The following is a 14567-nucleotide window of genomic DNA, read 5'->3' on the forward strand; positions in this document are numbered from 1 at the left end:
TTTTATTTCAATTTAATATTTATTCACTTATTCCCACTGTGGGACATGAATATTTTTTACTTTGATCACTAGTCTTATACATTGCAGCACTGCAGTGCCTGAGACCTATCATTGTCTCACTGACATAGACTGTTAAAGCCTGCTTGTAGCAGGATATAGAAGGCCACTTTACCCTAGGGTCACCTCAGGGTAGCAACCATCGGCATCTGAGGTTAAGATCGCCCCATAAAAAAACATTGCTCAAGACTAAAACCGCTTAACGGCCACCATGAAAAGGAATATAGGTGGTCGATAAGGGGTTAATAGCATGTTTAGACAGGCCGAACGCACTTTCACGTGAACAAAACAAGCAGTACTACGATCTTGTACGTGCATACAATACCATGGCGCTCAGCATCACACGTCACAGAACGATGTACTGTCAAGAACAATGTTTTCATCCAATAATCTGGCGCTTTGCTCATTTGTCCGGTGTTTTGCATCATGTTCACACAAGCTGATTATAGGGAAACAAGTGTTCCTTAGAACACACTTTCCCAATAATCGTCCAGTGTAAATGCATTTAAAGAAATTTACAAAAAAAAAAAGCAGTGAAAGTTAGGCTACGTTCCCACAATCCAAAAGTAGCAAAATAACACATCTATATATATAATTGTCTAAGGGTTTTTCTGTCTGTCTGTCTGTCTGTCCTGGAAATCCCGCGTCTCTGATTGGTCGAGGCCGCCAGGCCTCGACCAATCAGCGACGGGCACAGCATGGCGACGATGATGTCATAAAGGTTGCCTCGACCAATCAGCGACGGGCACAGTCTGCCGCGAATTCGCCTCGACCAATCAGCGACGGGCACAGTATCGACGTAGATGTCATAATGGTTGCCATGGCGGCGATGATGTCATAAAGGTTGCCTCGACCAATCAGCGACGGGCACAGTCTGCCGCGAATTCTGGAATCATCATTGTCCATATACTACGGGGACATGCATATTCTAGAATACCCGATGCGTTAGAATCGGGCCACAATCTAGTTAAATACATAAAAGTATATCTAATAAATACTTACCCAGATGCTTGTGCAGAAAATCTAGTGAAGAAGCAATGTGGATCTTCAGACAATGATGTGGATTTATTGTTCCTTGTTGGCCTGCAATCTTGTTTGCCAGATAACCAGTCATGAAGGCCATATCAGTTTGGCCTTTATGGACACAGCCCCTAATAAGACAGTAAATAGCTTAATCAGTTTTTTAGAAACAGATAATATTTTTCTGACCTTAAAAAGACCAATTTCCATTGTAGACTCTAGGCGATTCAGGAGTTGGCCATAGTCTCTTGTTACTGCAGCTTTACTCACTTTCTGTCCATAAAATGGCTACTGACGGAGGAGCAGTGACCAGACATGTCCATCAGCCTCCTCCAATAGTAGAACACCTCACATGGGAAAGTTGCTTTTCTATTGTAGGAGGCTGATGGACTGATCTGGTGACACGCTCGTCCACCAGCAGCCATTTTATGAACCGAAATGCTAGTCATTTGTGAGGAAATGTAGACCAATATTATATGTGATACATGATAAACAGAAAAGAGAAGAGATCTATGATTTAGATAAAAACTTCAAAGTTTATTAAGAATTTTCATAAAATATATAAAAGAAAAAATATTAAATCCAGGATACCTCAGAAGGACCTGACCACTGCTGCAGAAACATATATTGCTGGACCGAGAGAAATATATACAAGATCACAGAAATGTATTCATAAAATACGGCTAGTGCAGAAAAAATTGTATATACTATGGCTCCACCTCTTATTTCACATTTTACTATATCAGGTAACTTGTTACTAAACCCACTTCTCTCCTAAATCAATAGGTAATGATTTGTATTGGGAATGTTTTACCTGAGAGTAAGTAATATGCTGAGGGTCAAAGTAGGGCTGGATGGTTCCTTTAATTCTCCTGCGACCCTCACAGGACTCATACTCATCTGCGAGAAAAACAGACAACTGCAATCCGATAGAAAATGAGATTGCACACTGACCAATGTTAATATATGATTCCCTGCTCATCTGTGATTTTTTTCTCAGCTCAGATCGGGATGAGAAAAAAACTGCAGCATGCTGCGATTATCCTCGTATCTCCGATGGGATTCGCCAATGGAAGCCAATGGGTGTGATAAAAAAAAAAAAAATCGCACGGCACACGGACCACGTGAATGCTGTCCAATTTTTCCATACCGATGTCCTTTGAAAAGCCGGCAATTCATCTGCAGCGTACAGTAATATCACAGCGTGACCCGACAAAATAGAATACCGTATATACTCAAGTATAAGCCGAGATTTTCAGCCCATTTTTTTAGGCTCAAAGTGCCCCTCTCGGCTTATACTCAAGTCATTGTCCCAGGGGTCGGAGGGGGAGTGGCAGGAGTGGCGGCTGTCACAACATACTCACCTGCTCCTGGCGCGGTCTCTGCACCTCCCTGCTTTTGAGATGGTCTCTGGTGCCTGCAGCTCTTCCTGTGTTCAGCAGTCACGTGGTACCGCTCATTAAAGTAATGAATATACTCCCATAGGCGTGGCGCGCATATTCATTACTTTAATGAGAGGTACCATGTGACCGCTGAACATAGGAACAAGCTGCCAATGCGCGCCGGAGACCATTAGAGAAGCAGGGACTTGCAGAGAGACCCCACCATTATGGGGTGAGTAAGATGGGGGAGGGTGAGCCATGCGATATATTCACCTGTCCCCGTTCCATCGCTGAGCTGTGTCTTCTGCGGCCTCTGGCTGTGACGTTCAGGTCAGAGGGTGCGATGACGTGGTTAGTGCGCACCCTCTGCCTGAACAGTCACTGCAGAGACCCAAAAGACACAGCGGCGCACGGCGGTGGAACGGAACAGGTGAATATCGCAAGTGCCGGGGGCCTGAGCCAGCGGCAACACCGGCACCTGACGTCCATAGCGCGCCGGTGTCCCCAACCCCTGCACTTGGCGCCCAGCGATGAGAGGTGAGTATGTCATTTTTTATTTTTTTTTAATCGCAGTCGCATATGGGCATATTTATGCTATGGAGCATCTTATGGGGCCATCAACCTTTATGGAGCATTATATGGGGCATATTATGCTAAGGAGCATCTTATGGGGCCATCAACCTTTATGGAGCATTATATGGGGCATATTATGCTATGGAGCATCTTATGGGGCCATCAACCTTTATGGAGCAGCATATGGGGCATACTATGCTATGGAGCATCTTATGGGGCCATCAACCTTTATGGAGCAGCATATAGGGCATATTATTCTATGGAACATCTTATAGGGCCATCAACCTTTATAAAGCAGCATATGGGGCATATTATTCTATGGAGCATCTTATGGGGCCATCTGTTGTGGTTTCCAATGGCAAGGAAACATCAGAAGCATAGAATAAACGGACAAGCTCTCGGGTGATGGAAATTAGAGCTGACCGCGATGCTAAACCTACACACCACACTAGAAGTAGCCAGGGGGCATTCCTGCGTTGTCTCTAGATGCCGCGCGCCAGCCGGAGAACTAACTACCCCTGGTAGAAGAAAACACAGTCCTGGCTTGCCTCCAGAGAATGTCCCCACAGGAGATAGCAGCCCCCCACATATAATAACGGTGAGAGCAGATGAAAAGACACACGTAGTATGAAAGCAGATTTAGCACAGAGAGGCCCGCTAACTAAATAGCAGAAAGATACAACAGAGGACTTCGCGGTCAGCTGCAAAACCCTTCAAAACACCATCCTGAAATTACCTTAACTCATGTGACAACTCATGCCACTGGAGTGGTAATTTCAGCCCAACAAGAGCTTCCAGCTGCAGAGATTCACATAAGTGCAAACTGGACAAAACATACAAAAATAGACTTAAGGACTAAAGTGTCCAACTTAGCTGAGCAGAAAACTGGGAGCAGGAACATGCAACAGAATCACTCTGGATACATTGATGGCCAGCATTAGAATGACTGAGGAGCAAGGTTAAATAGGATACTCCCACATCCTGATAGGAACAGGTGAACTGAGAAGGCAAAGCTTGCAGGACACCAGTACCACAAGAGACCACCGGGGGAGCCCACGAACCGAATCACAACAGTACCCCCCCCTTAAGGAGGGGGCACCGAACCCTCACAAGAACCACCAGGGCGATCTGGATGAGCCCTATGAAAGGCACGGACCAAATCAGAAGCATGAACATCAGAAGCTGTAACCCAAGAATTATCCTCTTGACCGTAGCCCTTCCATTTCACCAGATATTGAAGTCTCCGTCTGGAAACACGGGAGTCCAAGATTTTCTCCACCACGTACTCCAATTCACCCTCAACCAGCACAGGAGCAGGAGGCTCAACAGAAGGCACAAGTGGTACCTCATACCTCCGCAATAATGACCGATGGAAGACATTATGGATAGCAAAGGATGCTGGGAGGTCCAAACGAAAAGACACAGGGTTAAGAATTTCCAAAATCTTATAAGGACCGATGAACCGAGGCTTAAACTTGGGAGAAGAGACCCTCATAGGGACAAAACGGGAGGACAACCACACCAAGTCCCCAACACGAAGACGAGGACCAACACGACGATGGCGATTAGCAAAACGTTGAGTCTTCTCCTGGGACAACTCCAAATTGTCCACCACCTGCCCCCAAATACGATGCAACCTATCCACCATGGTATCCACTCCAGGACAATCCGAAGACTCCACCTGACCAGATGAAAAACGAGGATGGAACCCTGAATTGCAAAAGAAAGGGGAGACCAAAGTGGCAGAACTGGCCCGATTATTAAGGGCAAACTCAGCCAACGGCAAAAAGGAGACCCAGTCATCCTGATCAGCAGACACGAAACACCTCAAATAAGTCTCCAAGGTCTGATTAGTACGTTCCGTCTGGCCATTTGTCTGGGGATGAAATGCAGACGAAAAAGACAAATCAATGCCCATCCTGGCACAAAACGCCCGCCAAAATCTGGACACAAACTGGGATCCCCTGTCGGAAACGATATTCTCCGGAATACCATGCAGCCGAACCACATTCTGAAAAAACAGGGGCACCAACTCAGATGAGGAAGGCAGCTTGGGCAAGGGCACCAAATGAACCATCTTAGAAAAGCGGTCACACACCACCCAAATGACGGACATCTTCTGAGAAACAGGGAGATCAGAAATAAAATCCATAGAGATGTGTGTCCAAGGCCTCTTAGGAACAGGCAAGGGCAACAACAACCCACTAGCCCGAGAACAACAAGGCTTGGCCCGAGCACAAACATCGCAAGACTGCACAAAAGTACGCACGTCCCGAGACAGGGAAGGCCACCAGAAGGACCTAGCCACCAAATCTCTGGTACCAAAAATTCCCGGATGACCTGCCAACGTAGAAGAATGAACCTCCGAGATGACTCTATTGGTCCACTCATCCGGCACAAACAATCTACCAGGCGGACAACGATCAGGCCGATCCGCCTGAAACTCTTGTAAAGCACGTCGCAGGTCTGGGAAGACAGCAGACAATATCACCCCATCCTTAAGTATACCCGTAGGTTTAGAATCACCAGGGGAATCAGGTTCAAAACTCCTAGAAAGGGCATCCGCCTTCACATTCTTAGTACCTGGCAGATACGAAACCACAAAATTAAACCGGGAGAAAAACAACGACCAGCGCGCCTGTCTAGGATTCAGACGTCTGGCCGACTCAAGATAAATCAAATTTTTGTGATCAGTCAAGACCACCACCTGATGTTTAGCACCCTCAAGCCAATGACGCCACTCCTCGAATGCCCACTTCATCGCCAAAAGCTCCCGATTACCGACGTCATAATTTCGCTCGGCAGGCGAAAATTTTCGAGAAAAGAACGCACAAGGTCTCATCACTGAACAATCTGAACTTTTCTGCGACAAAACCGCCCCCCGCTCCGATCTCGGAAGCATCAACTTCCACCTGAAAAGGAAGAGAAACATCAGGCTGGCACAACACCGAAGCAGAAGAAAAACGGCGCTTAAGCTCCCGAAAGGCCTCCACAGCAGCAGGAGACCAATCTGCAACATCAGCACCCTTTTTAGTCAAATCAGTCAAAGGCCTGACAACGCTAGAAAAACCAGTTATGAATCGACGATAAAAGTTAGCAAAGCCCAAAAATTTCTGAAGGCCCTTAAGAGAAGTCGGTTGCGTCCAGTCACAAATAGGCCGAACCTTCACAGGATCCATCTCAATAGAAGAGGGGGAAAAAATGTACCCCAAAAAAGAAATCTTCTGAACCCCAAAAACACACTTTGAACCTTTAACAAACAGAGAATTGGTCCGCAAAACCTGAAAAACCCTCCTAACTTGTTGAACATGAGATTCCCAGTCATCCGAAAAAATCAAGATATCGTCCAAATACACAATCATAAATTTATCCAGATATTCACGGAAAATATTGTGCATAAAAGACTGAAAGACCGAAGGGGCATTTGACAGACCAAAAGGCATCACCAAATACTCAAAATGGCCCTCGGGCGTATTAAATGCGGTTTTCCACTCATCCCCCTGCTTAATTCGCACCAAAGTATACGCACCGCGAAGATCAATCTTAGAGAACCACTTCGCCCCCTCAATGCGAGCAAATAAATCTGTCAGCAATGGCAAAGGATACTGATACTTGACTGTGATCTTATTCAAGAGTCTATAATCAATACAAGGTCTCAAAGAACCATCGCTTTTAGCTACGAAAAAGAACCCCGCTCCAAGAGGAGACGAAGAAGGACGAATATGTCCCTTTTCCAAGGACTCCCTAATATACTCTCGCATGGCAGCATGTTCAGGTACAGACAGATTGAATAGACGACCCTTAGGAAATTTACTGCCAGGGATCAAATCTATGGCGCAATCGCAATCTCTGTGAGGAGGAAGAGAATTAAGAGTAGATTCCTCAAAAACCTCACGATAATCAGACAAAAACTCAGGAATTTCAGAGGGAATAGATGAAGCAATGGAGACCAAAGATGTGTCCCCATGATTTCCCTGACATCCCCAGCTTAGTACAGACATTGTTTTCCAGTCAAGGACTGGGTTATGAGTTTGCAACCATGGCAATCCCAGCACCAACACATCATGTAGATTATACAGTACAAGGAAGCGAATCACCTCTTGATGGTCTGGAGTCATACGCATAGTCACTTGTGTCCAGTATTGTGGTTTATTACTAGCCAATGGTGTAGAATCAATACCCTTTAAAGGTATAGGAACTTCCAGAGGCTCTAGATCAAACCCACAGCGCCTGGCAAAGGACCAATCCATAAGACTCAAAGCGGCGCCAGAATCCACATACGCATCCGCAACAATAGAAGATAACGAACAAATTAGAGTTACAGACAAAATAAACTTGGACTGCAAAGTGCCAATAGCAGAGGATTTATCAACTTTCTTTGTTCGTTTAGAGCATGCTGATATAACATGAGTAGAATTTCCACAATAGAAGCACAAATGATTTTTGCGCCTATAAATCTGTCGTTCGCTTCTGGACAGAAAGCTATCACATTGCATACTCTGTGGTGCCTCTTCAGAAGACACCGCCAACTGGTGCACAGGTTTGCGTTCCCGTAAACGCCGATCAATCTGAATTGCCATTGTCATGGACTCATTCAGACCAGTAGGCGCAGGAAACCCCACCATGACGTCTTTTACAGCATCAGAGAGACCTTCTCTGAAAATTGCCGCCAGAGCGCACTCATTCCACTGAGTAAGCACAGACCATTTTCGAAATTTTTGGCAATATATTTCGGCTTCATCTTGCCCCTGAGAGAGGGCTATTAGGGCTTTCTCAGCCTGAATCTCCAAATTTGGTTCCTCATAAAGCAACCCCAAAGCCAGAAAAAACGCATCCACATTGAGCAACGCAGGATCCCCTGGTGCCAATGAAAATGCCCAATTTTGGGGGTCACCCCGCAGTAAAGAAATAACAATTTTTACTTGCTGGGCAGGATCTCCAGCAGAATGAGATCTCAGCGAAAGAAACAATTTACAATTGTATTTAAAATTTAGAAAACAAGATCGATCTCCGGAAAAAAACTCCGGTATAGGAATTTTAGGTTCAGACCGAGGAGCATGTAACAAAAAATCTTGTATATTCTGAACTTTAGAGGCAAGATTATTCAAATTGGTAGCCAGACTCTGGGGATCCATATTTCAACAGATAAAGTCTGAGCCATTCAGGGGTTAAGAGGAGAGGAAAACAGGAGACTGCAATTAGAGCTGGAGTGCAACTTCAGAGGAGAAAAAAAAAAAAAAAAAAAAGGTTTCACACAGTTCCTTTTCTCTCCTGCTTCAGCCTATAGATTAAACATTTGGGCTGGCCATACTGTTGTGGTTTCCAATGGCAAGGAAACATCAGAAGCATAGAATAAACGGACAAGCTCTCGGGTGATGGAAACTAGAGCTGACCGCGATGCTAAACCTACACACCACACTAGAAGTAGCCAGGGGGCATTCCTGCGTTGTCTCTAGATGCCGCGCGCCAGCCGGAGAACTAACTACCCCTGGTAGAAGAAAACACAGTCCTGGCTTGCCTCCAGAAAATGTCCCCACAGGAGATAGCAGCCCCCCACATATAATAACGGTGAGAGCAGATGAAAAGACACACGTAGTATGAAAGCAGATTTAGCACAGAGAGGCCCGCTAACTAAATAGCAGAAAGATACAACAGAGGACTTCGCGGTCAGCTGCAAAACCCTTCAAAACACCATCCTGAAATTACCTTAACTCATGTGACAACTCATGCCACTGGAGTGGTAATTTCAGCCCAACAAGAGCTTCCAGCTGCAGAGATTCACATAAGTGCAAACTGGACAAAACATACAAAAATAGACTTAAGGACAAAAGTGTCCAACTTAGCTGTGCAGAAAACTGGGAGCAGGAACATGCAACAGAATCACTCTAGATACATTGATGGCCAGCATTAGAATGACTGAGGAGCAAGGTTAAATAGGATACTCCCACATCCTGATAGGAACAGGTGAACTGAGAAGGCAAAGCTTGCAGGACACCAGTACCACAAGAGACCACCGGGGGAGCCCACGAACCGAATCACAACAGCCATCACTAACCTTTGTGCAGCATTATATGGGGCATATTTTAACATAGAACATCTTATGGGGCCATTATTAACCTTTGTGCAGCATTATATGGGGCGTATTTTGTATGGAGCATCTTATGGGGCTCCTGATTCAATATGGATATTCAAAAACATTTAACCTACTGATGTCTCAATCAATTTTACTTTTATTGGTATCTATTTTTATTTTTTAAATTTACCAGTAGCTGCTGCATTTCCCACCCTAGGCTGATACTCGAGTCAATAAGTTTTCCCAGTTTTTTGTGGCAAAATTAGGGGTCTCGGCTTATACTCGAGTATATATGGTAGATAGAATAGATATATACACATAGAATAATTGGGATATAAAGATGTCAGTGATATATATAATTAGTACAGTGCTTATGTACCTTACTGTACATGTATTTTTTTACTTACTAAATTAATTTTCTGAAAAAAACGGCTTGGGGTCCTCCGACATTCTATTAACCAGCTCACAGCTGTATACATAGCCTTTCCTGGTTATTAAAATGGGGGACCCCCCAAAAAAAATTACGTAGGGTCATTAATAATAATAATCAGCAAAGGTTAAGCAGACAGCTGTGGGCTGATATTTAAAGCCTAGGAAGGGGTCATGGATATTGGCCCCCTCCCAGACTAAAAGAAACAGCTCTCAGCTGCCCCAGAAAAGGTGCATTCCATAAGATGCACCAAATCTGGCACTTAGCTTCGCTATTCCCACTTGCCCTGTAGCGGAGGCAAGTTGGGTGATATTTGGGGAGGAGTTGATGTCAAATTTATATTGTCAGGTGACATCAAGCCCAGATGTTAGTAATGGAGAGTCCCCCATTACTAACCCAATAGTGATACTGTATAAAAAACACACACCCAGAATAAAGTCTTTTAATTTAAATAATGACACAGACTGAATCTACATTTACCAAAAACACGCATACTCACATCAATGCCCAATCTGCTAAAGCCAATGTCTCCTGTAACAGAATTAAAATAATAAACAACCATATTCCTCACCTGTCCACCGAGAAGATAATAATCCATTTGTCCCCCGACATGTCTAGCTCTGCTACAGCTAGATGGTAGGCTGCATTGTTGCATGATGCAACTATGCAGCCTGCCTGTCTTCAGCTTAGTGCCTCATGGTGACATGGTAAAGTTGAGCGGAGTTCATATCCAATGAACTCCTTTCACCTCACTGATATTACCGCGAGCGTGAGAAGGTTCTCACACTCGCGGTGCCTTCAGAAAGGTTCTTTTGAGTTCACATTCAATGAACTCATTTCAACTCACGGACATCAACATGAGCGCCATGGGAAAAGTTCTAGGTGAAGTTTCAATTAAAGGACTTTATTCTTGGTTTGTTTTTTTTTATACAATATCACTATGGGGTTAGTAACGGGGCGTCTTATAGCGCTTCCCCATTACTAATCTCTGGGTGTGATGTCACCTGACAATACAAAGGTGACAATAACCCCCCAAACTATCACCCCCTTGCCACCACACCAGAGCAAGTGGGAAGAGCAAGTGTAAGTGCCAGATTTGGCACATCTTATGGATGCACTTTCTCTAGGGCGGCAGAGCGCTGATGTTTTTAGTCTGGGAGTTGGCCAATATCCATGGCACCTTCATAGGCTAATAATCTATTAATATCAGGCAGCAGCTGTCTGCCTAGCCTTTGCTGGGGACCCAGTGTCTTTTTTTTTGGGAGTGGTGGTAATTGTAATAACCAGGAAAGGCTAAGTATACAGCTGTGAGCCGATATTAATAGCTTGGGAAGCTCCATGGGCATTACCCCCTTCCCTGGCTATAAACATCAGCCCCCAGCTGTCTGCTTTTCCTCTGCTGATTAATAAAATGGGCATCCTATGCCTTTTTTTCTGTATGAAATGTATTTACTATAAAAAATCTACAGTAAACTACACACACAAAACGTTGATTATATATAGTATCTCACTCACATATTTATATTTTTTTAATATCTACCTATATGTATATATATATCTGATCTCTATCTATCCTCATATCTGTCTATCTATCTATCTATCTATCTACAGTGGGGCAAAAAAGTATTTAGTCAGTCAGCAATAGTGCAAGTTCCACCACTTAAAAAGATGAGAGGCGTCTGTAATTTACATCATAGGTAGACCTCAACTATGGGAGACAAACTGATAAAAAATAATCCAGAAAATCACATTGTCTGTTTTTTTATCATTTTATTTGCATTTTATGGTGGAAAATAAGTATTTGGTCAGAAACAAACAATCAAGATTTCTGGCTCTCACAGACCTGTAACTTCTTCTTTAAGAGTCTCCTCTTTCCTCCACTCATTACCTGTAGTAATGGCACCTGTTTAAACTTGTTATCAGTATAAAAAGACACCTGTGCACACCCTCAAACAGTCTGACTCCAAACTCCACTATGGTGAAGACCAAAGAGCTGTCAAAGGACACCAGAAACAAAATTGTAGCCCTGCACCAGGCTGGGAAGACTGAATCTGCAATAGCCAACCAGCTTGGAGTGAAGAAATCAACAGTGGGAGCAATAATTAGAAAATGGAAGACATACAAGACCACTGATAATCTCCCTCGATCTGGGGCTCCACGCAAAATCCCACCCCGTGGGGTCAGAATGATCACAAGAACGGTGAGCAAAAATCCCAGAACCACGCGGGGGGACCTAGTGAATGAACTGCAGAGAGCTGGGACCAATGTAACAAGGCCTACCATAAGTAACACACTACGCCACCATGGACTCAGATCCTGCAGTGCCAGACGTGTCCCACTGCTTAAGCCAGTACATGTCCGGGCCCGTCTGAAGTTTGCTAGAGAGCATTTGGATGATCCAGAGGAGTTTTGGGAGAATGTCCTATGGTCTGATGAAACCAAACTGGAACTGTTTGGTAGAAACACAACTTGTCGTGTTTGGAGGAAAAAGAATACTGAGTTGCATCCATCAAACACCATACCTACTGTAAAGCATGGTGGTGGAAACATCATGCTTTGGGGCTGTTTCTCTGCAAAGGGGCCAGGACGACTGATCCGGGTACATGAAAGAATGAATGGGGCCATGTTTCGTGAGATTTTGAGTGCAAACCTCCTTCCATCAGCAAGGGCATTGAAGATGAAACGTGGCTGGGTCTTTCAACATGACAATGATCCAAAGCACACCGCCAGGGCAACGAAGGAGTGGCTTCGTAAGAAGCATTTCAAGGTCCTGGAGTGGCCTAGCCAGTCTCCAGATCTCAACTCTATAGAAAACCTTTGGAGGGAGTTGAAAGTCCGTGTTGCCAAGCGAAAAGCCAAAAACATCACTGCTCTAGAGGAGATCTGCATGGAGGAATGGGCCAACATACCAACAACAGTGTGTGGCAACCTTGTGAAGACTTACAGAAAACGTTTGACCTCTGTCATTGCCAACAAAGGATATATTACAAAGTATTGAGATGAAATTTTGTTTCTGACCAAATACTTATTTTCCACCATAATATGCAAATAAAATGATAAAAAAACAGACAATGTGATTTTCTGGATTTTTTTTCTCAGTTTGTCTCCCATAGTTGTGGTCTACCTATGATGTAAATTATGATGTAAATTACAGACGCCTCTCATCTTTTTAAGTGGTGGAACTTGCACTATTGCTGACTGACTAAATACTTTTTTGCCCCACTGTATCTATCTATCTATCTATCTATCTATCTATCTATCTATCTATCTATCTATCTATCTATCTATCTATCTATATCTTGAGGAATATTTCCTTGGAAAACTATGTGTAAATTACATAGAGAATATGCTCTATGTAAACCTCATGTTAAAATTGGATCGCATTTGCAATGTAAATCAGATTCTAGGTGTTTAAAATCCGATTGTACTAGCATGAAAATCGCATGACACTTGATGGGTATGATCCATAAAGGTGAGGGAACTGTTTGATGACAATCATTTTGTTCTATTTTATTATACAAAGTCAGTGGTAAAATTTTAATTTTGCCCAGACAACTCTTTTAAAAAGAATGCTTACTAAGGTCTTCAAAAGGTGGGGGTGGTAGTCGACTGAAATTAAATGCCTGGTTCCTCTAGAGAGCTGCAATGACTCTTTACGATGGATTATTGTGGGAGAGATGTTTCTTTCTTATGTATAAAATGGAACCATCTAAGGTAGCACTACATAGGTCAATAAGAGAAGAAAATGTTATGTTATTTCGCTATGTGCTGTAATGTAATACAAGTCTCTAATGTTACCCATTATAATAATAACATATTTGTGCATTATATTTGACATCAGGTCAAAACTCATCCTATATTTAAAAGCCTACTAGAATCTAGGGTGATAAACGGCATTTAATGGGAAATTGTCACTTGATTGATGCTGCCGAAACCATGGGCAGCATCAATCAACAATCAATATAAATTATTAACACCTATAATATCGCAACCAATCTAAATTATGCCAAGCGGTAACTATCACCAACACCAAAGATAAACACTAGGCCAAAAAATATGAAAATATACAAACTTTATTGTAGACACATCTAAAAACACATGTCAAGCATATAAAATAGGGGAGCAGAAAAAGTGCAGAAAAAACCGGCAGGTATGGCTGAAAAAGTGGCAAAAGATATATATAAAAGATGACCTTCCAAAAAACCCCTTAGCATGGATGTACACATCTGCAGGAAATTCATGCAAGTATAGCCGACAGTATACCCAACGCAGCGGCTGTCAATGATGCCGCACCATAAATATTAAGATGTAAAAAATGTATATCCTAACAAACTTTAATAAAGACCATAAATGTGCAAAATCACAAGATATAAATGCATTGTAACAAAAGGTGCAAAGTCACCGACAGCCGCAGCATCACGGAATACCGCCCCACAATCATAGAGCATTCACAATACATACAATAGAAGGACCATAATTACCAAGTATGAACCACCAGCCAGGGACCCACGACACCCGACGCGCGTTTCGCTATGGAAAGCTTCGTCCAGGGGAATCAATATAAATTACAAGTTTGATCATATCACAGCAGCACCAGGAATAGCTGATCATTGGGAGTGCCTGGTGTTGCACACCTACTGATATGATATTGATGACCTATCCAAAGGATGAGCCATCAATATAGATGTACTGAAGTGGCTTGTTTTTCCAGCACGTCTCATAGACTCTTGATCGGATTAAAATCTTGGAATTTGGAGGTTAAATCAACTTGAATGGATTTATGGAGATGCTCTGACCAAGTTGACTAGCCATCACAATTTGACTCTACCTAAGTTATCCCACCCATTGACAGGGGCCATTGTAACAAGATGCTAATATTGCCCAGCTCTTTTGTCAGTGGTTTTATAATTCAAGAAGCTTTCAGTAGTCTAGAGTCCCCAAAAGTTGACCAAGAAAGGACAATTGATAAACCAGTGCCTTGATTGTGGGCGCCCAAGACTCATTGATCTGTGTGGGGAATTATGTCTGGTAT

General features: G+C 43.4%; 1 protein-coding gene across 2 annotated transcripts in view; it reads right to left on the reverse strand.

The window, feature by feature from the left end:
• Positions 1 to 14567, reverse strand: part of PAFAH2 (platelet activating factor acetylhydrolase 2) — a 97835-nt gene that overhangs the window by 37365 nt on the left and 45903 nt on the right. For both annotated transcript variants that reach the window (XM_077295352.1, XM_077295353.1), the window contains exon 9: positions 1060 to 1208. In XM_077295352.1, coding sequence (XP_077151467.1) covers positions 1060 to 1208 — 149 coding nt within the window. The remainder of the gene's footprint in view (positions 1 to 1059; positions 1209 to 14567) is intronic.

The sequence above is a fragment of the Ranitomeya variabilis genome, chromosome 3, assembly GCF_051348905.1.
Source record: "Ranitomeya variabilis isolate aRanVar5 chromosome 3, aRanVar5.hap1, whole genome shotgun sequence".
Taxonomy (NCBI): domain Eukaryota; kingdom Metazoa; phylum Chordata; class Amphibia; order Anura; family Dendrobatidae; genus Ranitomeya; species Ranitomeya variabilis.